This window comes from Gorilla gorilla, chromosome 13 (genome assembly GCF_029281585.2).
Source record: "Gorilla gorilla gorilla isolate KB3781 chromosome 13, NHGRI_mGorGor1-v2.1_pri, whole genome shotgun sequence".
Taxonomy (NCBI): domain Eukaryota; kingdom Metazoa; phylum Chordata; class Mammalia; order Primates; family Hominidae; genus Gorilla; species Gorilla gorilla.
The window spans coordinates 87775809-87803252 of record NC_073237.2 but is presented as its reverse complement, the minus strand read 5'-3'; the positions used below and the strand labels follow the sequence as shown (position 1 = coordinate 87803252).

At 40.3% G+C, this 27444-nt stretch overlaps 1 protein-coding gene across 2 annotated transcripts in view; it reads left to right on the top strand.

The window, feature by feature from the left end:
* Positions 1–233: 233 nt before the first annotated feature.
* AUH (AU RNA binding methylglutaconyl-CoA hydratase) overlaps positions 234–27444 on the top strand; it is a 141367-nt gene continuing 114156 nt past the window's right edge. Inside the window, exons 1-3 of one of the 2 annotated variants that reach the window (XM_004048249.5) lie at positions 234–597; positions 8711–8778; positions 8894–8981. In XM_004048249.5, coding sequence (XP_004048297.1) covers positions 336–597; positions 8711–8778; positions 8894–8981 — 418 coding nt within the window. In that variant the 5' untranslated portion in view covers positions 234–335. The remainder of the gene's footprint in view (positions 598–8710; positions 8779–8893; positions 8982–27444) is intronic. The other variant, XM_031014752.3, reaches the window with a different exon arrangement.

Below are 27444 nucleotides of genomic sequence, written 5' to 3'. Positions count from 1 at the left end.
ACACAGGACCGCAGGGCATGGTCCAGGGAGTACGGGGAGACAATTCCCTCCGGGTAGTTCTTATAGAAAAGTCTTCCCTGAATTATTCCATAGCCTTGGAAAACTACTTTCTTTCCTTTTGTATCGGACAAACCATCCAATCTCGCGCGGAGAACGGGGCAAGGCCTCGGGTCACCAGGCCTCGGCGGGGCGGTGAGGGGCGGGAACATGGCTCCGGAGGGCGGGGCCAAGCCGGAGCGAGGCGGCGGGTCCGGACGCCGTGCGCGTGCGCGCGGCAGGTCGGCGCCGGGCGGGGGCGGAGCGGCCGTCGCAGGTCCACGCCGTAAACAGACAACATGGCGGCCGCGGTGGCGGCGGCACCTGGGGCCTTGGGATCTCTGCATGCTGGCGGCGCCCGCCTGGTGGCCGCTTGCAGTGCGTGGCTCTGCCCGGGGTTGAGGCTGCCCGGCTCGTTGGCAGGCCGGCGAGTGGGCCCGGCGATCTGGGCCCAGGGCTGGGTACCTGCGGCCGGGGGTCCCGCCCCGAAAAGGGGCTACAGCTCTGAGATGAAGACGGAGGACGAGCTGCGGGTGCGGCACCTGGAGGAGGAGAACCGAGGTGAGGTGCCAACGCTGGGCAGGCGTGGGGCAGCGGGTGGCCGCTCGCTCTCAGGACGGGCATAAGGTGCAGCGTCCGCCGGCAGGACGCGGGGTCGAGGTCAGGCAGGCGCACCGAACCTGGGTCCCCCCCTTTTCTCACCTTCCTACTCACCCAGCGTGGCCGTTTCCTTGTGCACCTATTTCTTGCTTTTAATAACCTAAACGTGTACCCCCGAGCAGCTTACCTGTAAAGTGACCGCATTCAGCGCGGCAAACAGAAGTGCAGCTTACGCCCTCCGCTCCAGACAAGCCAAGGTTAATATATACCCTGGGTATTTAATCCTTGCTACCAGGCTTTATTCTTGCTGTGTAATGGCTTTCTGTAAACTCAGCCATTAGTGGTGGAGTTGTAAAAGCTGCGGTGAAACTGCCTTTTATTATTACGGAGAATCTTGAATTTGAAGCTGCTCAGCTGGAACAATTTTTCCTCTTGTTCATTTTCTCGTAGAAAGTTAGTCTTGAGGGACTGTTCCACTTCATTTAAACAATTTTGAGCACTTTTTATTTTCCTCAGCTCTGGCGATAAGAATGTGGATGGTATGGATCTTGCCCTTGAGCTACCTTCTACGGGGGGAGACATCATTAGCAATACAATACAGAGCGTTGAAGGCTTTGAAGGAGGCTGACAATCCTAGGGAATACTGTTACAGCTCAGTTCCTTTCACTGGCAGTGCAGGGAAAATCTAAAAGGGTCGTGAAGGGTGGAATAGCAGTTTATCCGGGTTAAGCCAGAGGACCAGTCTTTTAATTTTGACATGCATTTGTTGAGCACCTATAATCTGTTAAGCAGAAGTGAAAAGCGTGTAAGTCATGATTGCTTTTAGTGTAGTGAAGCAGATCCTGGTTATTAGTAGGCTGTGTGAACTTTCAAGGCATGGTAAGAGGAAAGAGCTGTAATACCTGCAGGGTTTCGCCATTTGAAAGGGGTTCCAAGGCATTCTTTAATAGGCAGTGGATTTTGCCATTTGTGAGGGTTCTTGGGCAGACTTATCTCACGTGTAAAACAGGAAAAACAATACCAACTTTATAGGTTTGTTATGAAGATGAGATGAGATTGTTAATGTAAATTGCCACTAGCCCGTAGCAGTGCTTCAGGAGTGTGATGAATTACTTTATTCCTTACTTATTATTCCAGACAGAGACAAGAACATGGTCAAAGGCATGGAGATGTGAACATGTGTGGTGTATTTGGGACGTAACATAAGGCAAGTGTGGCATAAGCAGAATAGTAAGAAATTCAGCTGGAAGCATAGACTAGCACTGGAGTGATTAGAGCCTGAATGCCATCATCTTTTGGGTAAGCTTAGTCATGCTGGGACTTCACTTCCGTTAAGTGTACCAACAATATGTTAGATATAAAGGGATTGCAAGTACAGCTACTAATATGCACCATATTCTGTTTTTTGGTCGTTATGACTTGAATGCAATTAAAGGAATATTTGTGCAGAATGTCTGGACAGACTTTAAGTTAGGATCTGAATGGACAGAAGAGAGAATATCAGATAATAAAAGATAATAAACGAAAATTTTTTTTGGTATCGTGGTTTCTTTTTTTTTTTCTTTAGCCTTGATTTCCTGAAGAGATAGGACATACATCATGGTTTCTTAAAGTTGACCCCGCCTCCTTTGAGAATTGGCAAGAATGACGACTCAGGCTTGGCTAACATTACCTAGGCTTTGCTTTGCTTTACTGTTGAACCAGCAGTAAGCAGTGCAAAGAAAAACATGAGGTCAAGGGTACTACAGGTGAAGGAGTTTCCTGGGTGCCTTTATTTCTCTTAGAGGTGGGTCCAAAATTTGGTGCTTCAGCAGCCTCTAAGGAATAGGATAACTCTCCTAGTCACAGGAGCCTCAAACAGCATGCAGCACTTTAGGTGGGTGGGGGTAAGTAGTGCAGAATACACCAGGTCTCATCTGTTATCTGGGCTCCATATTTGTAATTTGTTGTAGGAGGCATAGCTCTATAACCAAATTTCCTTTTCTTTTTTTTCTTTTGAGATGGAGTTTAACTCTTGTCACCCAGGCTGGAGTGCAATGGTGCGATCTCAGCTCATTGCAACCTCCGCCTCTCAGGTTCAAACGATTCTTCTGCCTCAGCCTCCTGAGTAGCTGGGATTACAGGTGCCCGCCACCACATCTGGTTAATTTTTTTGTATTTTTAATAGAGATGGGGTTTTGCCATGTTGGCCTGGTTGGTCTCCAACTCCCGACCTCAGGTGGTCCACATGTCTCGGCCTCCCAAAGAGTTAGGATTTAGTGGCGTGAGCCACTGTGCCCAGCCACCAAATTTCTTTAGTGGTTATTTCTTGCATTGTTGTCTGTCCTACTCAGTTTTAGAGCAGGAGTCCTGGTCATGGCTTACAGAGGTCTCTCCTGCACAGCCTTCTTCATAGGTCACCTGGTCTCCAAGCATTCTCCTTCCCACTTTTTCTTCCCAGGGGTGCTGGAGTTAACCTTTTTTCAAGGCCAAAAACCACGAATCTGCTCAGTTAAACACCTCCAAAGGCTCCCCGTTGCCTGCAGGGCCTTCTTAACCGTCAGGCATCTCATAGTCTATCTCCCTGCCACTGGACCTGAGCTCTGCCTTTTCCTGTTCTTTTCTGTGTGTAGCTTTTGCACACACTTTCTGGAATGACTCCTCTCCTTCCCCTACCAACCTTCCTGCGATTTGGCATAATTATGACCCTTTTCAAGATCATCTTTGTGAACCATGTCAGAACAACTTCTGGCAGAAATACGGCAAACAAGCAATTGCATAGTGCAGATCCTCCTTCATACCTGCTTCTTCCTCCTCTTTCACATCTAGATTATCATCAGGTCTTCCCATGTTTGAAACCTTTCCATATGCTTCTTTACCGACAGCATCCTTGTCCAAGCTTGTCAGGTGGACTGTGGCAGAGGTAGCAGGTCTTTCGGTATCTACTGCCTTTTCTGATTTAACAAGTTGATTCCTTTCATATGTTTTTTTCATGTTTAAAAAAATATATTTTTATATATTTTATGGTATGTAAATTATATCTCAATAAATATATGTATTGAGATACAGTGTATGTATTTTTAAATCTTTAAGATTAAGATTTAATCTCATCTATATTGAGATTTAAATCATATACCATAAAATTCAAAATGTACAGTTGTTTTTAGTATATTCACAGTTATGCTTTGTCAATACAAGCCAATTTTATAACATTTATCAACTCAAAAATAAACCCTGTAGTCTTTAGCAGTGACTCCCTACTCCCCACCTTATGCCTCCAGCCTTAAAAAACCCTCATTTATCTACTTTTTGTATCAATAGATTTGTCTATAAAAGAATAGTATAATAAGTCGTGTTTTTGTGGCTTCTTTCACATATCGTATTTTCAAGGCTCATCCTTATTGTAGCTTGTACCAGTACCTCTCTGCTTTTAATGGCCAAGTAATATTCATTGTATGGATATACTGCATTTTGTCTGTTCATTACTGATGTACATTTGGATTGTTTCCATTTTTTGGATAATATGAACCACGCTGCTTAGAACATTCATATATTAATATAAGCTTTTGTGGTCATCTTTGTATTTTCACATAGGAGTGGGATTGCTGCGTCCTATGGTAATTCAATGATTAACATTTTGTGGAACTGCTAAACTGTTTTCTAAAGCGTCTGCATTTTATATGCTCACTAGCAAGGCATGAGAGCTCCAGTTTCTCCACATCTTGGCAACAGTTGTTACTGTTCTTTTATTAGCTACCCTATTGGGTGGGAAATGGTAACTTTTTGGGGTTTGATTTGGTTTTCCCTCATGGCTAGTGAAGTTGAACATCTTTTTTTTTTTTTTTTTAAAGATGTTGAGGAAGACTATTCAAAAGGACTACCATGATGGGGTTCTGTTGTAGGAGAGCTTCAGATCAGGTTCAACTCCCTGTTGGAACATTTTTTCATATGCATATTGGCCATGTGCATACATTTGGAGAAATGTCTACTCACATCCTTTGCCACTTTTTTTTTTTTTTTTTTTTTTTTTTTGAGACAGTCTAGCTCTGTCTCCCAGGCTGGAGTGCAGTGGTGCAATCTCGGCTCACTGCAAACTCCGCCTCCCGGGTTCAAGGTATTCGCCTGCCTCAGCCTCCCGAGTAGCTGGGACTACAGGCGCCCGCCACCACGCCTGGCCAAGGGTTTCGCCATGTTGGCCAGGATGGTCTTGATCTCTTGACCTGGTGATCTGCCTGCCTCGGCCTCCCAAACTGCTGGGATTACAGGTGTGAGCCACTGTGCCTGGCCCCTTTGCCGCTTTTTAAATTGGATTATCTTTTTATTGTTGAGGCATGAGAGTTGTTTTTTTGTTGTTGAGACTGGATACAAGCCTCTTGTCAGATGGATGGTTTGCAAATATTTTCTCCCATTCTCTGGGTTGTCTTTTCACTTTCTTGATGATATATTTTGAAGAACTAGTGTTTTTAATTTTGATGTAGTTCAGTTTCTCTATTTGTTCTTTTTGTAGCTATGCCTTAGATTATATCTAAGAAACTATTGCCTAACTCAAGTTTACAAAGGTTTACACTTACGTTTTCTATGAGTTTTATGGTTTTCACTGTTATGTTCATCTGTGACTATGATCCAATTTTGAGTTAATTTTTATATATAGTATGTAGTAAGAGGCCTAACTTCATTCCTTTGCTTGTGGATATCTAGTTGTCCCAGCTACTCAGGAGGCTGAGACGGGAGGATTGCTTGAGCCCAGGACTTTGAGGCTGCAGTGAGCTGTGATGGAGCCACTGCACTCCAGTCTGGGTGACACAACAAGACCTTGTCTCTTAAAAAAAAAGAAAAAATGTATGAACCTATTTATGTAGAATAGCTCCAACAGAACATATGATCCATTTATGTAAAATAGCAACAACAAGCCAAATGGTAATATACAACTCTATTTCTGTATGTAGATACGTTGAACATTTTCTGGAAGGTTACATTACATGTAACTGTGATAACTGTGGCTTCCTCTGGGGAAGGGGATGAGCTGGTTCTAGGGAAGGAGGACTTTCACTTTGAGTGTATTTTTTCATTTTGTATAAGCAGAACGTATTTTGTTTTGTTTTTAAAGTCTCAGCAAAGTTGTTACATTCATCTTTCAGTTGTGTGAGCTTTATAGAGCAGGATTCATGCTGTGATGTGACCTTGTTACAGATTCACTGAAGATTTTTGTATGTTTTGTGAAAAGTCAGGAAAATTAAGGTTGGCATGTGAATGCCTAAGCTTTTCTGAGTTTGGTAAACTTTCTAGGTTATGTGAGGAGGATGCATGATAATTGAGTTCTTGAGAAGTGATTGAATTGTGAATTAAAGTGAGACAGTTATAAAACAAAAACTTTTAGACTTTGCTGAATAAAGCTAAGGTTTCATTCCATTTTAGAATACCAGAAGCCTACAGATACATTTGATGGTACAGTTGTTACATATTAGATAATTCATTTCAGATTGCACAGCTAATTTCTAGCTTTTTGAAGTGGAAGTACTCAAAACATCAAGTCTCAGATATGGGACCAAAACTGCTGGAATTAACTGTGTTAGAAACATTTTGATGGCACTTTACCCTTCAGTAATAATGTCAGCATTATCATATCTAGCAGAAATTATGGTGAAACTTTTAATACTTACTGCATGAGAGGTGTTCATGCTAGAAGGGAGGTTAATTGGGTCCTCATGTTGTAAATTTTACATGTAGCATATCATTTGATTCTAATACAGTCCCATGGAGTGTGGAACTGTTAGTATCTTAATAGAGTAAGAAACTGAGGATCAGAGAGGTTAAGTAACTTGCCGAATAGCTGGTAAGCGGCAGACTGGGATTTCATCCCCAGCAATCACACTTTAGAGCCTGCATTCTTAGCCCTTGGACGTTGTATCAACTTGGATGTCTGAAAGGCACTTCAGATTCACTTTAATTCAAAACAGAACTCATGAGCTTTACTCCCCTCCACCCTCACCTTGGTAGTTTTATGATTTTGTCTCATTAAATGTCATCTTTCATCCAATTGGTGAAGCCAGAAACCTGGTAAATACTCCTTAACACTTTCTTCCAGTTAAATCAGTCCTCAGTCTAGGCATCATTAACTCATTTAAAATTTTTGAATAGTTCTTGAATCCTTTCACTTTCCTTTATTTCTACCACCACCAATCTCAGCCAAACCTGTTATCTGTTGATTGGACTCGAATTGTGTCTTGAAGCTCCCACCCCTATCTACTTCTGATATGATCTCCAAGTATAGAAACTATTCCCCCCCCCCAGTTTTGTATGTGCATGTGTATATGTTTATACCTACGTAAACTCCTTCAATGGTTATTAGGATGAAGACCAGACTTTTTAGAAGGTCTGTAAAGGATATTTCTGACTTGTGCTGACCTCTTTACTTTCACTGGTCACTCTCTTCTCCCCCTCGTAGGTTACAGGACATTCAGTGGGACCATGACTAGTTTATGCTTTTCCTGTTTCCTCTGCCTGGCAGTCAGCCCCTCTCCTTCACTCTCACCTTAACTCCGACTTATCCTTCTTAACCCTCACTGTCTGGGGTAAGCTTTCCCTAACCATGTCCTTTTGCCCCAGACCATTATCAATTCTGGTTTCAAGTTACAGTAGCACCACTTACAGCTTGTAAAGCAGTTTGAATGGATTATTAATGATATTTATGATTATTAATGAGTTCTATGATTATTAATGTTTGTATTTCCCTCCTAGACTCTAGTTCCATGGCTGCTGATCACTATAGTACATACTCAATATGTTTGAATGAATGGACATATCTAGTCTTAGCTGCTTGATTTTATTCCTGAGGAAACTGAAGCTTGAACAGTGTAACACAGTTTTATTCAAGTATAGAGTTAGATTACCACTTAATAGCTGAAGGAAGTTACTTCACCTCTCCAAGTCTCCATTTCTTTATCCATTAACTATTGATAAAAGTAGTGCCCACCTCTGGGTTGTGGTGGGGATTACATGAGTTAATTCGCTTAAAGCACCTGGAGCAGTGCCTGAGGCCTACTGGTGGTAGCTGTTGTCAGTAGTATTGGGACCTACCCAAAGTCATTCAGCTGTTTAATACAGATCCTGTCAGATAGCAGTCCTTTATGCTTTTCTCTGTACTGAGAGCATTTGGAATTCTTGCAAATTTACTCTTGTGAGCAGAAGTTCATCTTTATACTTTAAAGAATGGGTCTGCACAGTTTCTTGCACAGTGAAGGCAGTGTACATTTTGTTGTCTTCAGTTTAACTCAGTTGCAAATAAGAACCGTACCCACCCTGACTCAGTGGAAGGTATTTCTGATACACGGTGAAAATTTGTCTACTCCAGGAACAAGAAGGTTAGTAGAGGTTGTGTAGAACTTTGAATATCAAATTAGGATCTTTGAAGTTGGATATTTTGAAATAAATAATGAAAGGATTTTAAGTAGGGGGTGCATTCTATGCATAGTACTGTTTTTAGAAAATTGGTAACTGGAAGGAATGGGAGGCTGGGTTTAGATGATGGTCTTTGATTAAAAAGTGGGGCAGTTAGGAGTGACAGCTGGGTTTGTGGGAGAGATAATGAACTTTGTTTTGTATAGGTTGAGTTGGAAGTACTTCTTGGACATCTAAATGGAAGTGCCCTGAGGTTAAGTATATCAGACAGAAATCAGGAGAGAAGCTTGGGATAGAATTACTGAAAACTGTGTAGTATGAACAACAAAAAAAATTGAGATATTAACAACTGGTCCTAGAAAAAGCAGTTGCTATGATACCTGCATGTGACAAGGTTTATTAGCGGTTACTTCGGTATCTACTTGAAGATGATGAAACCACATTTTAAATAGTATCCTTTAACTTAAAATTTTCACTAATAAGTGTGGTCTTCCCTCTAGTTTGAGTTAGTGATGTAAAATTTACCAAAATGTTGCAAATTACCTTGGTGCTTAAGAAGAGATCGATTGAAGGGAACGTGATGTCATGAATTTCTTTGATTTGTTAAGTTCGAAGTTAGCTAGATGTATGATGTAGAGTCTGTTCTCTGAATGCCTTGCTCACTCAAGTGCTTGTACTTTTTTTCCCCTTTAACTAGGAATTGTGGTGCTTGGAATAAACAGAGCTTATGGCAAAAATTCACTCAGTAAAAATCTTATAAAAATGGTGAGTGTAAAGATTAAACTGTTTGATTCTAATATTAAGATATATTATTGTCATCAATGTAAAAATGTTTTTTTTTTTTTCTCTTTTTCCTCCTATGCTTCCTATTTCTGCTTAGCTATCAAAAGCTGTGGATGCTTTGAAATCTGATAAGAAAGTACGGACCATAATAATCAGGAGTGAAGTCCCAGGGATATTCTGTGCTGGTATGTAAATATGTTGTATTATGAAATTAAACTGTAGTCTGATTTTTCCTCAGTAGTAGTCTGTTTTCCATTAGAATGTTCTTTGGTTTGAACCCCATTACCAACAACTCCTCTTTGTCTGTGTTTTACTGATTCACAAGAAAAAAACATGCTTAGTCTGTCAGCATTAGAAAGAAGCTTTTGCAACATTTAGATTGTTTTGGAAGTTGAAAAAAATCTTTGAGCCATTAAAATACTTGTTTGTAGTACATGTAGTACATGTAGTACAATGTTGTTTGTTGTGTCTTAATTGTGGCCAATATTCTTTAGTTTCATTCTTTTTTTTTTTTTTTTTTTTTTTGTGATAGAGTCTTTCTCTGTCACCCAGGCTGCAGTGGCGTGATCTTGGCTTACTGCAGCCCTCATCTTCCCAGTTCAAGTGATTCTCCTTCCTCAGCCTCCCGAGTAGCTGGGATTACAGGCGCGTGCCACCTCGCCTAGCTAATTTTTGTATTTTGAGTAGAGACAGGATTTCACCATGTTGGCCAGGCTGATCTCGAACTGCTGACCTCAAGTGACCCACCATCTTTGGCCTTCCAAAGTGCTGGGATTACAGGGGTGAGCCACTGTGCCCGGCCCCTAGTTTCATTCTTAAGCATTCTCAATTTTTTTAAGCTTCAATCTCTGTGGCTTCTGCCTTAAAATATTGCAGAATAGTGTGATATTTAGAAATATGCAGTGTATTTTGGCTTTTGATAAGGTTTTCTTGCCTCCTTAATACATTTCTTAAAATGTAGGATACCGAAAAGAGTTAGTTTTAATTCCAGTTGAGTAACCAGAGAGTGTAGGTTTATTACTCCCAGCTGCTAGGGTTATGGTGTTATGCAGTACAGATTTCTGTTTTTACATTTGTCAGATGTGAGTAATACTGTCTGCTTAGTAGGAGTGCTTATAAGGGTTTTATGTATATTTTGAGTTCTTTGTTTTTTTAAACAATGTGAAAGACTTATATCAAGAGAATTAGGATTCTTATGTCTAGATCATATTCACCAGGTGAATGTGATCTTGAGGTAAAGGAGTGTAACACATGACTGATGGTTGAGAGGTTCTCTGAAGGTCATTGGATGGCTTATTGGGAAGATACAGAGTAGCTTTAGGGTTTTTAAAGAAGGCCCAATTATATGAGTTTTTGAGGAGTGATATCAGTGTTGTGAAGACAGATTAACATTTTAAAAATAGGTGTTAGTGGTCATCCTGGCATTGTTTTTCTGTTGGCAGTAGGTTTTATAATTATTGCACTATAGTTACTGGTGGAATTCTTTTTATTTTACATACTATTTTGCAGCCCATTTGTTCTAGATTTCTGCATTAGGAATATACTTTGAAAAAAGCTTTAATGCTTTAGCACAGTTTGTGGATGTCTGTTACAGATTGCCTTTTTGAGGACATGCAAAACGTCCTCAAATAATATACCACATGCTGTTTATTAGAATAACATGTTAGCCTTGAGTACTTTTTAACAAGTTAATTTAATCTATTTACTTTGCCTTATGTGCTTTTAAACTTTCGTACAATCAGGATAATCTTTTAACTCAAGATTTGTGACCGTATTTTGTCAACAAAAGTCAGTGCCTTAATTATAGAAAAATTGGGGCATATCATTCTCTTTTAGTAATTCAGTGTATATGATGGAACTGTTCTTTCAGATTTCTCCGAAAGGTTTTCCTTTCTTGTTTTTTTTTTTGAGACGGACTTTCACGCTTGTTGCCCAGGCTGGAGTGCAGTGCCACGATCTCGGCTCACTGCAGCCTCTGCCTCTTGGGTTCAAGTGATTCTCCTGCCTCACCCTCCCGCGTAGCTGGGATTACAGGTGCCCGCCACCACGCCTGGCTAATTTTTTGTATTTTTGCTAGAGACGGGGTTTCAACATGTTGGCCAGGCTGGTCTTGAATTCCTGACCTCAGGTGATCCACCTGCCTCGGCCTCCCAAAGGACTGGGATTACAGGCCACACCTGGCCTCCTTTTTACATGTATTTACATTTATAAGCTGACCAGTAGGTCTGTCTTTTTTTTTTTTTTGAGACAGAGTCTTGCTCTGTCACCCAGGCTGGAGTGCAGTGGCATGATCTCGGCTCACTGCAAACTCCACCTCCTGGGTTCACCCCATTCTCCTGCCTCAGCCTCCCGAGTAGCTGGGACTACAGGTGCCCGCCACCAAGCCCGGCTAATTTTTGTATTTTTAGTAGAGACAGGGTTTCACCGTGTTAGCCAGGATGGTCTCGATCTCCTGACCTCATGATCCGCCCACCTCGGCCTCCCAAAGAGGTCTGTCTTTTAACATGTACATATGAAATAAAATTCTAGGTAAATAAAATCTCTTTACATTGTTTAAAGAATATTTAAACTTACAGCCTATATTAATATAAAAATCTTAATCAGGCCACATTTATCAGTTATTGTTGAAGAATGTGGTCTTTCACATAATTAAAGCTTTAATTTGTATTCCAAAGTAGTAATATTAAAAGAAACCTCGGCTGGGCGCAGTGGCTCACGCCTGTAATTCCAGCACTTTGGAAGTCGAGGTGGGTGGATCACAAGGTCGAGAGTTCGAGACCAGCCTGGCCAACACAGTGAAACCCTGTCTCTACTAAAAATACAAAAAATTTTCTAGGCGTGGTAGTAGGTGCCTGTAATCCCAGCTACTCAGGAGGCTGAGGCAGGAGAATCGCTTGAACCCAGGAGGCAGAGGTTGCAGTGAGCCGAGATGACGCCACCTCATTCCAGCCCGGGCGACAGTGTGAGACTCCGGCTCAAAAAAAAAAAGAAACTTCAAAAACACAGTGTACCGTTTATTGATTATCCTTTCAGCCTCTTCTCCATCCCTTGAAAGTCATCATTTTCCCTCTTCTTTTTCTTCTCCCACAAAGGTTTCTCTGTATATATTAATACTGTATTCCAGTGATACCTTGCTCATTTCTAAATACTTAAAGCTTAGCAAATGGTCTTGCCTCAAATTTCTTGAGCATAGGAACTCCTCTTATTCTTTGAGAATCATCTTTTACATTCTCAGAACACAGCAAACAACAGGGACTCAGCATTTATTTGCTGGAATTAATCAGCCTTTAAACTGTGCTTTAATTCACTGATTTTTTTTCAGGAATGGTTGGGATATAATAAGCAGCTTCTCTGAATTGTCTCATACCACTCTCCTATTTACTGATAGTAAATTTGGCTACATCTTTTTTCTAAAATGCTAGGAAAACAGATAAACATTAAAGAGATTCCTACATTGCATTGGAGCTTGGGCGAAGTGATTTCTGACTTCTCAGAAATCTACCTATTATTTAGCATTATTAAGTACTTCACTTACATTTTAAGTTTTTAAATCAATTTTTAGTTTAAAAAAGTAGCATGGTAGGTCAAAATATATGAAAATGTATACAGAGAGAACTCTTTCTAACCCTACTTCCTCTACTTTATTCATCCCCTAATAAAAATAATAATTATTTTTGTCCTAGTATTTTACTTTTTTTTATATATGTGTATATATATACACAAATACAGTCATGTGCTCCATAACAACATTTTGATTAACAGTAGCCTGCGTTATACAATGCTGGTCCCATAAGATTATTTGTTTTTATTTTTTTGAGACGGGGCCTCCCTGTCACCCATGCAGGAGTGCAATGGTGTGATCTTGTCTCACTGCAACTTCCACCTCCAGTGTTCAAGTGATTCTCGTGCCTCAGTCTCCTGAGTAGCTGGGATACAGGTGTGTGCCACCATGCCCAGCTAAATTTTGTAATTTTAGTAGAGATGGGGTTTCACCATGTTGCCCAGGCTGGTCTTGAACTCCTGACCTCAGGTGATCCACCTGCCTCGGCCTCCCAAAGTGCTGAGATTACATGGGTGAGCCACTGTGCCCAGCCTCATAAGATTATAATACTGTATTTTTACTGTACCTTTTCTGTTTAGGTACATATAAATACTTAGCATTGTGTTACAGTTACCTACAGCATTCAATACAGTCACCGTGCAGGTTTGTAGCCTAAGAGAAATATGTTATACCATATATCCTGTTTATGTAGGGGATGGTTTCAGGGTGAAACTGTTCCATCTCAGATCATCAGGCCATCTCGGCCTGATTCTCATAAGGAGCGTGCAACCTAGATCCCTCGCACGCGTAGTTCACGGTAGGGTTTGTGCTCCTACGAGAATCTAATGCGGTTGCTGATCTGACAGGAGGCAGAGCTCAAGCAGTAATGCTCCCTTGCCTGTGCTCACCTCCTGCTGTGTAACCGGTTCCTAACAGGCCACAGACCAGTACCATTCATCAGCTCAGGGGTTGGGGACCCCTGGCCTATACCATCTAGGTTTGTGTATATATACTCAGTGATGTTTATATGAGGATGAAATTTTCTAAGGACTCTACCAGGATGTTCTCTTTAAGTGACTTATTATATACCAATGCGCTCATTAGAATGTTAAGTAGATATTTAAAGTCATACATATAAAGACATATAAATACGATACTTATAAAGTGATATACATGGAGTGTGGAAAATACCTGTTACAAGCATAGAGTTGTATATAAAATGTTATGGCCATTATTACTGTAGCTGTGTAAACTATGTCGGCCAATAAGTTCATGGGCCAGGTGGCTCACACCTGTAGTCCCAGCACTTTGGGAGGCCGAGGTAGGCAGTTGGCTTGAGCCTAGGAGTTCAAGACCAGCCTGGGCAACATGGCAAAACCCTGTCTCTCCAAAAATATACTAAAATTAGCCAGGCATGGTGGTGCGTGCCTGTAGTCCTAGCTACTCAGGAGGCTTAGGTGGGAGAGTCACTTGAGCTTGGAAGATCGAAGCTGCGAGCCGTGATTGTGCCGCTGCATTTCAGCCTGGGTGACAGAGACCCTGTTTGAAAAAATTAAGAAAAAAAGATCATGGATTAAAGGTGATATTTTTTCTGTCTTCAAACTTTCTGAAATAACTTCGTTATATTAAATTATATTAAGCAAATATATGCAAAGTAATTTTGAAAAATACGAAGTATATTAGTGTATTTTTCTTTTTTTGGAAACTAAAATTGGGATATTAACTGAGTTCCTAAATTATTGTTACAACTTTTTTTTTGTTTTTTTTTTTTTTGAGATGAAATCATGTTCTGTCACCCAGGTTGGAGTGCAGTGGTATGATCTCTGCTTACTGCAACCTCTGCCTTTCAGGTTCAGGTGATTCTCCTGCCTCAGCCTCCCGAGTAGCTGGGATTACAGGCGCCTGCCGCAATGCCCAGCTAATTTTTGTATTTTGAGTAGAGACGGGGGTTTCACCATGTTGGCCAGGCTGGTTTTGAACTCCTGACCTCAAGTGATCCGCCTGCCTCGGCCTCCCAAAGTGCTGGGGTTACAGGCGCGAGCCACTGTGCCCGACCCGTTACAACATTTGAGAAGATAGATTTTAGACTAAAAGAGTTCCTGTAGAATAATTCAGACCCTTTAATTTTATAGAATCCCCGTGAAGTGAAAGACCTGGTTAAAGGTGGTGGCTTAGCTGAAACTACTTCTCTTGACAATTAGGACAGAGTTTTCTCTTAGACTGTGGTTTCTAATCTAGAACCTAGAAGAAATATGAGGTGTCTCTTTAAAGTTCTTAAATTTTTATACACTTAGACATTTTAGTGGCCCTACATTGAGAAGGTGTGTAATGTCAAAATGTCATTGTTACAGTAATGTATTAAAATGGATGTTTCTATTAACCACAGTAATATGTAAATACAGATAAAAATATGTCATAGTTGTCACAGATACAAACAGTGTTTCCCATACATAATGTGTTTTCACATGGTGTGCCAAACCCCAAATTTTAATATATTGTCGATCGTGACATTCTGGAAAAGTCTTTCTGGTTGGCCAGCTACACTGGATGTAAATGTGTGATCATAGTCATACCCTTCAGGTTGGGAATCACTGTTGTGTATTCTTTCTTGTAGATTAGAACACCACTTCTGGGTTCATGGCTTGCCTGTACTTCTCTTAGAATACTAAGAAATATAATTTTGTTAGTCAAAGCTTCTTGTGAAGCATTGGCTACATGGATTATGTGAGATTGGCCTGAATGTGTGCTGCCTCCTTACATATTCTAAAAACTGTTTAATCACTTTTAGTTTACCTTCTCTCTCTCTCCCTCTCTCTTCTGTGTGTGTGTGTGTGTGTGTGTGTGTGTGTGTGTGTGTCTGCCTCACATACACACACCCACACACACACGCACACACATAAAAGTCAAAACAATTCTGCTATTTCAAAATGTTTATGTAGTTAAAATTTTAATATTTGCCAATCACAAAATTCTAAAGAAGTCTGATTGGGCTGCTGCGTTGGGTGTAAATGTGAAATCACCGTCATCTGTTTATTTTTGTTCTTTTACTTTTCTAATTCAAAGTAACAAAGTGCACATGCATTGTTTTTACCAGAACATTTTTGAAATGAAATTTTGTGAGAAATTACTGAGAGTGAGCATTTTTTCTTTTGAAATTCCTAAGATATATGATAAACAATTCTTGGTAATTGATGGCTATATGTAGAACCCTAAATTGTTTCACTGAATTACACCATTGTGGGTTTTATAAAAAAGTAAAGGTAGTTTTGCTTCTGCTTTTGAATTCTAGTAAATTATGTTATGACTAAAGACTGACTTGTCACTAAAATTGTCAACATGCATTATTGAATGTTGTGTGCTGTTCATATGGATAAAAATGTCATGATCTGGATAGATGTGTGGGCACCTTGGACTATGAAGTAACCTGGCCGTTGTTGTTTCAGAATCTTAGATTGTCATATTTATGTATTTAACTGTTAGTCCTTCAGAGAGTTTGATAAGTAACGTGAAGGGATAGATACCACAAATTTGTAGTAGTTTAACAAGTTTGTATTAGTTTAGCTATATAGGGTTTTGTTTTTTTGTTGTTGTCATATATTGTTTGTTGGAATAAAAAATGTTTTATTTAGGTATGAATTACTTGGAATAAAGTTTACCAATTTAAAATGTATAATTGATGAATTTTGACAGGTATTTAAACCATGATCAGAATCATGATACAGAACATATTCGTTACTTAAAAAGTTTTCTAGTGTCCATTTGCAGTCAAGCCCCTTCCCTTGCCCTGATCTCTGAAAGTACTAATCTCCTTGCTACTCCTAGTTTAGCATCTTCTGTAATTTTTAAAATAAATTGCCTCATACTATGGGTAGTCTTTTGTGTCTGACCTCTTTCATTTAACATAATGGTTTGAGCTTCATCCATATTCATGTTTCACTAGTTTCATTTTATTGGCATGTATTTTATTTTATTGCTGAGAATAGTATTTATTGTATGACTGTTTCACAGTTTGTTTATTCATTAGGTGATGGTCATTTGGGTTTTTCCATCGTTTGGCTTTTATGCATCACTTCTGTGACCATTCACACACACCTTTTTGGCAATGCATAATTTTATTTCTCTCAGGTAAATAGTCAGAAGTAGAATTACTGGTTTTATCCTGTGTGTTTAGTTTTGTAAGAAACTGCCAACTGTTTTCGGTATCATTTTGCATTCCCACTAGCAACGGATGAGAGTTTCAGGCGTTCCACATGCTTACCAACACTTGATAATATGAGGTTTAAAAACTGTAGGCATCCTAATGGATACAAAGTCATATTTCATTGTAGTTTTAGTTTACTTTTCATATGTGTCACCTGTATATCTGTTTTGATGACTTGTTTATTCGAATTTTTTCCCAATGTTTTTCTTAGACTCTCATCTCATTGAGTTGTAAGAGGTTTTTTTTTTATATTCTTGATACAAGACTTCTATCTGTTATATTTGGTAAGTTTTCTTCCACTAAATGGCCTGCCTTTTTTCTGCCTTATAATTTGTTTTGAAGAACAAAAGTTTTTTATATGAAGACTGATTTTTTTAAAATTTACATATTGTTTCTGTTTTTTATTATACTTTAAGTTCTAGGGTACGTGTGCACAACGTGCAGGTGTGTTACGTATGTATACGTGTATGAAGACTGATTTATCATTTTTTTTCCTTTTATGGTTTGTACCTTTTTGTGAATTTTAGAAATTTTGTTTTACCCCACAGTCACAAAGATTTTCTCCTGTTTTCTAATACTTTTGTAGTTTTTATATCTTACATTTAGGACTCTGAAGTATTCTGAGTTAATTTTTATATATGTTGTGAAAGAGAATAAAAAATATATTTGGTCTTTGCCCTTGTTCTTGGTACAGAGCTCTTAAAACCCTGGGAGTTTCCTGAATGGTCTAAGTGCTTTTTGTTGTTTAATGAGATGACCCTAGATAGCTTCAGGATGGGGGGGCGGCTTGTCAGAAAAAGCAGCCATGGGTTAGAGGATTAGAACTTTTAGCACCCTCTCCCCCCAGAGGGGAAAGGGGCCAGAGATTCAGCTCAGTTACCAGTGGCCAGTGATTTAGTCATTCGTGTCTCCCTATGGAGGTAATGAAACCTCCATAAAGACCCTTAAACAGCGGGGTTCAGAGCCAGGCACGGTGGCTCATGCCTGTAATTCTGCCACTTTGGGAGGCTGAGGCAGGTGGATGGCTTGAGTTTGAGACCAGCCTGGGTAACATGGCAAAACCCCATCTCTACAAAAACAAACAAAGAAACAAACAAACAAACAAAAAACCCTCTTAACTGGGTGTGGTGGCACATTCCTGTAATCCCAGCTACTTGAGGGGGCTGAGGTGCAAGGATTGCTTGAGCCTGAGATATTGAGGCTGCAGTGAGCTGTGATTGTGCCACTGTGCTCCAGCGTGGGTGACAAAGTGAGACTCTGTCTCAAAAAAACAAAACAAAAAATGGGGCTCAGGGAGCTTCTAGGTTGGTGAACACATTGATTTTCTAGGAGGTTGGCACTCCTAAAGAGGGCATGGAAGCTCTGTACTCCCTCTTCCCATACCTTGCCCTATGCATCTGTTCCATTGGTCTGTTCCTGAGTTGCATATAGTAAATAAAGTGGTTTTTTTTTTTTTTAAATTCTGAGTCATTCTAGTGAATTAAGTAACCTGAGGAGTTTAGGGGAATCCCCAAATCTATAGCTGGTTGTTTCAGACATATGGGTTGCCCCTGGGACTTGTGAGTTGCATCTGAAGTGAGGGCAGCCTTGTGGGACCCCTTAACTTGTGGGATCCCACTAATTTTGGATGGTGGCAGAATTTAACTGAATTGTTGGATACCCGCTTGGTGCTGAAGAATTGGTGTGGAAACCCTCAGACATTTGGTGTCAGAAGTGGTGTTAGAAAAAAAGACGTCATAATTGGTCTCAGGAATGGGATTTGCTAGAGCATCTCACGAAACTCAGGAAAGTGCTTTATTTACTATTACCAGTTTATTATAAAAGATAAAACTGAGGAACAGTCAAGTGGAGGAGGTACTTAGAGCAAAGTTAGGGTGGAGAGTTGCAGAGCTTCCATACCCTCTCCAGGTGTGCCACTTACCCAGCACATCCATGTGTTCACTAACCTGGGAGCTCCCTAAGCCCTGTTTCAGGGATTTTTTTATGGAGGCCTCTTTACATAATGATTGATTACATCATTAGCCATTGGCGATTGAGCTCAATCTCCAGCTCCTCTCACTCCCCGAAGGTGTGGGTAGGGCACTGAAAGTTCTAACCCTCTGATCATGGCTTGATATTTCTGGTGACCAGCGCCTGTCCTGGAGCTATCTAGGGGCCCTCTAAGAGTCACTTCATTAGCATAAACTCAGGTTTGGTTGAGAAGGGCATGTTAGGAATAACTTAAAAGACACTCTATCACTCAGGAAATTCTGAGGGTTTTAGGAGCTTTGGGCCAGGAACCTGGAATAAAAACAACCAAGTATTTTTTTTTATACACAGGTGGCTTTTTTGGGGGTTTTTGTTTTGTTGCATTTTCAATTCTCCCAGCACCATTTGTCAAAAAGACCAACTTTTCCCCCATTACATTATTTTGGGACCTGTCTAAAATATCAGTTGACAGTATATGTGTGAGTTATGTCAGGGTTCTCTGGGTGTTTTTTTTTTTTTTTTTTTTGAGATGGAGTCTCACTCTGTCACCCAGGCTGGAGTGCAGTGGCGTGATCTTGGCTCACTGCAAGCTCTGCCTCCCGGGTTCACACCATTCTCCTGCCTCAGCCTCCCGAGTAGCTGGGACTACAGGGGCTCGCCACCACGCCTGGCTAATTTTTTGTATTTTTAGTAGAGACGTGGTTTCACCGTGTTAGCCAGGATGGTCTCGATCTCCTCATTTCGTGATCCACCTGCCTCGGCCTCCCAAAGTGCTGGGATTACAGGCGTGAGCCACCACGCCTGGCCTTCTCTGGATATTTTTAATGCCAGTACCCCACTGTCTGTTACCATGTTCAGGTCTTAGACGTGTTTGGTTAAATTTATTTCTAAGTTTTTCATGTATTTTGATGTTACTGTAAGTGGCATTTCTTCTTAATTTTACTCCCAATTTTTTATTACTAGTATATTGCTAGTATATTGATTTTTGTATATTGTCTTTGTATCCTGCAGCCTTGTTAAATGCACTTTTTACTTCTAGGACTCTTTTTTGTAGATACTCTGGGGTTTTCTACAAAGGTAGTCAAGTCATTTGTGAATAAAGATAGTTTTACTTCTTCCTTTCCTATCTGTTCACCTTTTATTTTTTTTCTTATATCCATTACATTTTCATTATAGAGTTGACTAAAAGCAGTGTGAGTGTTCGTCTTTGTCTTTTCTCAATCTTACAGGGAAGGCATCCAGTCTTTTACTACTAAGTGTGATGTTAGCTGTAGTTTTTTCACAGATGCAGTTTATCAGGGTGAAAAGTTTCTTTTTATTTGTAGTTTGCTGAGGCATTTTTTTTTTTCATGAACATGTATTGAATTTTGTCAAATCTCTTTTTGGCATCTATTAAGATTCGCATATTATTTTTCAGCCTGTCAATATGGTGAATGATTGATTGATTATCAATTATTAACAATTGTGTATTCCTGGAACAGACCTCTCGATCATTAATCCTTTTTATATACTGCTGGATTTGATTTGCTTAAGTTTTTTAGGATTTTGTAACTGTTCATAAGAGAAATTGGTTTGCCGTCTTTTATTGTAAGGTCTATAGTTCTGGTATCAGGATAGTGCTGGTCTCATAAAATGAATTGGGAAATGTTCCTTCCTTCTATTTCTCTGAACGAGTTTGCATAGTTGTCATTATTTCTTTCTTAATTGTTTGGTAAAATTCACCAGCGAAGTCGTTTGGTCTAGGAAGTTTCTTTGTGGGAAGATTTTTAACTATGAATTTGATATCTTTAATAAATACAGGGCTACTTGAGTTACTTCTGTTTGAAAAGTCAAATTCTGTAACATATTCGAAGAAATTTATTCTGAGCCAAATATGAGTGACCAGCCCCAGGAGATCATGAGAATGTGTGCCCAAGGTGTTCAGTCTACAGCTTGGTTTTATACATTTTAGGGAGACATAAGACATCAATCAATACATGTAAGATGTACGTTGGTTCAGTCTGGAAAGGTGGGACAACTGGAAGCAGTGAGGGATAGGGGGCCTTCCAGGTTATAGGTAGATTCAGTGATGTTCTGATTGGCAATTGGTTGAAAGAATTTATCTGAAGACCTGGAATCAGTGGAAGGCAGTGTCTTAGTTGTGGAGACCAAGGTTCTTATTATGCAAATGAAGCCTTCAGGTGGGAAGCTTCAGAGAAAATAGATTGTAAATGTTTCTTGTCAGACTTAAAGGGCCTATTCTGTCAGTCTTCAGGTCCTGTGTTGATGTTAATGCTGGTAATCTGTGCCTGAATTCCAACGGGAGGAGAGTATAATGAAGACTGTCCTACTCCCACTCCCACTTTCCATCATGGCCTGAACTAGTTTCTCAGGTTAGCTTTGGATTGCCCTTGGTGGAGGGGAGGGTCCATCAGTCAGTTGGCGAACTCAGAATTTTATTTTTGGTTTACATTTCTTTTTGAGTGAGTTTTGGTAATTTGTGTCTTTTAAGTTGAGTGAGTTTTGGTAATTTGTGTTTTATCTAAGTTTTCAAGTTAATTGCCATAAAATTGTTCATATTATTCCTTATCCTTTTACTACATTGAATCTATAATGATATCTGATTGATTATTTATTTATTTATTTTGAGACAGGGTCTTGCTCTGTCACCCAGGCTGGAGTGCAGCAGTGTAATCTCAGCTCACTGCAACCTCCGCCTCCCGAGTAGCTGGGATTACAGGCATGCACCACCACACCTGGCTAATTTTTGTATTTTTAGTAGAGATGGGGTTTCACCATGTTGGCCAGGCTGGTGTTGAACTCCTGGCCTCAAGGCTGCCTGCCTCAGCCTCCCAAAGTGTTGGGATTATAGGTGTGAGCCACTGTGCCTGGCCAATGTCTGATTATTTATTTTTGATATTGATACATTGTGTCTTTTTTCTTAAATACTAGCAAAACATTAGTCACTTTTGTTTTTCTTTTCAAATAAGTGGCTTTTGGTTTCCTTTTTTTTAATTTTGCTTTTCTTTCTATTCATTGATTTCTTCATTATTTTCTTCTCTCTGTTTGCCTCGGGTTTAATTTACTCTTATTTCTAGCTTCCTGAGGTGGAAGTTTAGATAACTGATTTGAGGCCCTTCTTTTCTTATAGTTGACCCTTGAGCAACATGAGAGGTTAGGAGAGATGACACCTCCACCTGCACCCCTGCCCCCACCCCTCACAGTTGAAAATCCTCCCATAACTTGACTCCTCAAAAACTGAACTACTAATAGTCTACTGTTGACTGGAGGCCTCACTGGTAACATAAAGGGTTGAATAACAAACATTTTGTATGTTATATGTATTATATGCTGTATTCTTACAGTAAAGTAAGCTAAAGAAAAGAAAATGTTACTAAGAAAATCATAAGGAAGAGAAAATACATTTACTATCAAGTGGAAGTGGGTCATCACACAGGTTATCCTTGTCATCTTCATGTTGAGTAGGTTAAGGAGAAAGAGGAGGGGTTGTCTTGCTGTCTCAAAGGGGTGGCAGAGGTGGAAGAAAATCTGTGTACAAGTAGACCTGATGTTGTTCAAAGGTCAGCTGCACTTAAATTTTAATGTTTTCATTTGAGCACGTCAGAGATGCCGTTAAAAATGACTCAGAGTACTCGTGCCCTTTCTGTGTAAGTAATGATTGATTGGTTGTTGCTAATTCATTTCTGACTCTAATTCCATTTTTTAAAAAGCCTACCTGTATAATATTTTAGGATCTGTAGAGATTTTCTTTTTAAGGAATAGGAAATATATATTAGTAATAACCTGCTGACTAATCTGCTTCCACTCTTGCCCTTTCCCCACACAGCAGCCCAAGTGATCTTAAAAAAGTTAATGGATCACATCACTCTGCTATTTCAGACACTGTTCAGAAATAAAGTGTGTGGGAGGCAGAAATGACCCCCAAAGTTGTCCACGTCCTAATGCTGGAACCTTACATGGAAACAGGAACTTCGCAGATGTGAGGAAGGTGAAGATCTTACGATGGGGAGATTTTCCTGATGTATCCACTGGGCCCAATGTAAAGACAAGGGTTCATACAAGAGGGAGGCAGGAGGACTCTGAGCAGGAGAAATGACAACAGGAAGCAGAAGTTGGAGAGAAGCAAGGAAGGGGCCATGAGCCAAGGAATGTGGACAGCCCCTAGAAGCTGGGAAAGGCAAGGGAGCTCATCTTCCCTAGTGCCTCCAGAAGGAATGCAGCCTTGCCAACCCATTTTAGACTTCTGACCTAGAATTGTCAGGTAATCCCTTTAAGCTTGTAGTTATTTGTCCAGCAGCACCAGGAAACTGATACCAAGTGTGTCAGGTCTCGCCTACTCTGGCCACATTGCCTTTTCCCACCAATTTCCCACTGCCTTTCTTACTCTCTCTGCTTGACAAAGCTCATTCTTCTCTCCAACTCGTTGTGCTCAGTGTTCTCTTTGTGTTCAGAAAGGCCTCTGCTCTAATGTCATCTTAGATAGCTGTTCCCTCATCACTTAAACCAAAGCAGGTCTCCCTACTTCCCCCAGCCTCCATCACATTTTTCTATTTCAGCTTCATCTCTGAACGTTTCTGTTCCTGAATTTATTTTTTACTTATTGATTATCGGTCAGCCTCCCCCGCAGATAAGCTCCTTTCGTCGGCATTAGGACAGAGGCCTATTGCCAGAACAGTGCCTGGCCCATAGAAGGCACTTAGCAAATAGTTCATGGGATGACTGTGAACCATTTTGGTTGTTGAGGAAGTAACACTGGCAAAATGTCATGGTTAAATAAAACAAGCTTTGATACAGAGCATGCGTAGGTGGCTTGTGTGGTTAAGAAGAGTGATTTGTTCTTGAGATATTGTCAGTCTTATAAATAGAAGGTTGTATCTAGGGTACCAGTAAATTTAACCAGTGGAGATTAAAACATTAGCTTTATGACTTACCGTTAAACCTATTTCAAAGACATGGCTTTGATGTGTTCCCAGATGGACTTCAAGTTCTCTCTCCCACCTGCTACCACAAGGGATGTGTTGGAGGAGCACAGCTGCCTCTGTTGGGGTGAGCAGAGAATGGGCCCCCCCCCCCCAGTGGGTGGGCAGCTGGTCAGAGAGCCTAGGTGGTTCTCTCAGTCTCCTTTCTCCAAGGCTGCCCAGTTATGTGGTGAGGTGAGCATTGTGGGCAGTGGGAGGCTGGAAGGGGTCCTTCCTGCAGGAGACCCCTCTTGCGTGAGGCCAGGGGAGTGGAATTCAGCTCTAGAACTTTGGTCAGCTTGAGTAGAGCTCCAGCAGTTAGAAAGGGAGACTTCAAAAATTAGAAAAAATTAGATTTTTGTCAGTCTGCTTCTGGAAATTGATACTCAGTAGTAGTTTGCCTTCTCAGGGCTTTCTCTGGGAACTGGCATTAGTCTAGACTGAGGTTAGTAAATTTTGTGTGTAAAAGGCCAGATATTTTAGGCTTTGTGTGCCTCTTAACAATTTTTGTCACATATTCTTTGTTTTATCTTTACAACCCTTAGAAAAGATATAAAAGCTGGGTGCAGACTGGCCTGCAGGCTGTTTTTTGCTGTCTTCTGGTTCACACTCCAGTTTTCTCTGTTTGTTCCAGCTGGAGGAGCAGGGGTCAGTTACACTGGGCTTTGCAGGAAGAAGCTGGAGAGGCTTGGCCATGGAGGCTGTTTTTCTTGACATAAAAATAAAAATGTTCATTTTTTCTTGTGTGCTTGGTGAGTGATCTGGAAACAGTTGTACAACTCATAGTTTGAGAAGTATTTTGTTCAGTGATAGTGTCATTTGGGTGAATGCTAGATTTGAAGGCCAGTACCAATTAGGATGATCTTGAGGTTTATGGTTCTTAAAAACTCCCTGAGTTGAAGTTTCATTTGAATAATGTATCGCTTTTCGGGGTAAAATAAGGTTGAAAGAGATGGAGGTAGTCAATATTTTTACATTCTCTAAAGAAAAAGGCAACATGATTAATACCAGTATTATTTACTCATTAAATTTTATATTAATGGATATTATGTTTGTTACCTTTTTGTGACTGTAAACATTTGGTAATTTTTTTTCTTTTGAATTATGTGAAATCACTGTCAATTGGTTTTGTTTTGTGACAGTTAGGACACATGCCTATTAGGTATCTTTCTTATTCAGTGTGGTTTTGCTGCAGAAGGTAGTTACTGTCCTGGAGGATCAGTCCAGCTGGACATAGGTGTTCACAAGTTCTCTCTATTCCTGCTGGTCATAGTGTGAATGCCTTTCAGCTCAGTGTAATCTCTAGGATTTGTTCATATCATAGCTCCCTGGTTGTTTTTTCTTTCTCTAGTAATTTTCTATGAATTGGGAGTTTACTCTTCAGCCTAAGCATTAGGGAACCCTAGTGCAGATTACTGGAGCTCTTCCTCTGAGAGGTTACCCCACCTTTCCATTTATCTGCCCTGTAAATTCCAGGCACCTCAGCCTCCCTGCACGCTGATCTCAGATCAGCAAGACCACAGTGCTTTGTTGGGGTACCCCTGCCTTCTACCAGTCTGTCAGTTGTCTTCAGGAAGAAAACAGGGACAGTCACAGGATCCCAGATGGTAGTCTTTTACTGCCTGTTGATCAATAGCTGAGCCATTTCATATATTTTGAGGGAGGGGATCCAGTACCAGTTACTCCATTGCAGCCACAGGTGCAAGTTCTTAGTTCCTATTAGTGGGGAATGGTATTGAAGAACCAAGATCTGGGTACAACATGTGCTCACTGTTACATGGGTGTCTTTGCTTCTCAAGACAGACCTAAGAAATAAGTAGAGAAATTACATTACATATTCACACACACATGTTTACAACCATTTCTGTACTTACATGTTGAAAACCATGAGTTTATATTGTTACCTCCATTTCCAGTTTATCACCACAGTTTATCCAGTTCATTGTTACCTTCTCCCTTCCCATATTTGTAGTAGTTGCAGTATATTGACTCATTTGCTCAATCCTGTAACGTACTGAAAGTAGTTTCAGAGTTGCTGATCCATACCACTGTGGTAAACATACCTTTTATCCAGAGCTTATTACCTATTGACAGTACAGTCCCTCACTTACGATGGTTTGACTTAGCGATTTTTCAATTTACGATGGTGCAAAAGTGATACGCATTCAGTAGAAATTGTAACCCCATTTTAAGTTGAGGAGCATCTGTAAAATGCATTTTCCAGTTGTGATATTTTCAACATCCCATGAGTTTATTGGGATATAACCCCATTGCAAGTCAAGGAGTAGCTGTACTTTATATCTTTGGACTGAAGGTATGTAATACTGTAATATACAATACTAAACATATTGTGTGAAGAGTTACTTAGGTTATTTCTTTATTGTGGTTGTGTTTTATTCATTAGAGGTAATGTTAGGTTTCCTCACTCCTATTTATTTTATTTTGATATATGAAATATTAATATGGTTTCAGAAGTCTAAACTATTCAAAGAGATATAATCATAGAAGTGTCAGTACCCACTTCCTCCCTCTAATCTCTTCCCTCCAGTTCCCACCCTTGAGGGTGTTAGTGAGTCTCATTAGTTTCTAGATTATCCTTCATGTTTCTGTCTGCAAAATTAAGGCTATACCTATTTGTTCAACTATTTCCAATCTTTCTTACGCTAGTAGCATTTTATATATATTCTTGCACTTTAGTTTTTGCAGTTAACAATACCTCTTCCCAGCACTTTGGGAGGCCCAGGTGGGTGGATCAGCTGAGGTCAGGAGTTCGAGACCAGCCTGGCCAACATGATGAAACCTCATCTCTACTAAAAATACAAAAATTAGCAGGGCGTGGTGGTGGGCACCTGTAATCTCAGCTACTCGGGAGGCTGAGGCAGGAGAATTGCTGGAACCTGGGAGGCGGATGTTGCAGTGAGCTGAGATCGCGCCATTGCGCTCCAGCCTAGGCCAACAACAGCGAGACTGTCCCCCTGCCAAAAAAAAAAGTACCTCCTAGAAATCAGTCTCTGTTAGTTCATTAAAATGTAGTGATGGCTGGAAGTGTATGAGGGATCTATGAGACTTTTTCACGATGGAGGTGTTACTATAGTTTGCATGCTGATGAAACTAATCTGATCCTATTGAAGAGGGAGAGGTGTCATCACGTTTCAGAAAGAAGCCTCGAAGTAGGCCTTCAAGAGGGGCTGAGACACTGGACAGAAATGGAGGGTTTTGGTTTTGGTTAGTGAAAGGACACTTCACTTTGAGGAAAAGTGACATCTGATTTATTAGAGCCTTGAATTCTGATAGAAATCCTGTGGCAAAATAGTCCTTTTCATCAAATGGGCAGGTAAAATTTTACTGGGTGAGTTTCCAAGATAGAAATTTTTTATTTAATTGGAGTAAAAGGTGGGAGCAGGTTCTGGATGAGGAGATAAGTGAAAGCACTTACAAGTTGGTATTCTTATTGAGGATCTAGTGCTCTAGAAGCTCTGACAGTAGTCATGTTATACCAAGAAGGTCATGCTCCTTAATCTCACTTGATCCTCTCCAGACATTACCTAGAAACTTTCTGTAATCATTAGAGCTAATTTTATATCTCCACCAATCAATTCCTTCCCTGGAGAACAGATGTGGACTGAAGCAGAACCAATTTGTAATCATTTCTAATATATCATCTAGTTAGATAATGAGCTCTCACCTCCATCTAACAAAGCATTTTCACAAATTGACTTAAACTATAAGGCTGTTAGGATTGCCTGAATCCAGTCATTTTGAATTTTTCTGAAATTCCTATAGTTTACTCTGTTTGCCAGCTTTATATATGGGTTGGTGGCCTAAAACTTCAGTTCTGGGCCCCATATCCATGCATGACTCTCTTGAAAGAAAGAGAATACTCTGCTGCAATCCAAGCTGGAGCCCTTCAATTGAGCTTGATTTGATTGCTTAGGGGAATGGACCATGCTGGTTAGCTCAAACTAACCATAGTCCACTCC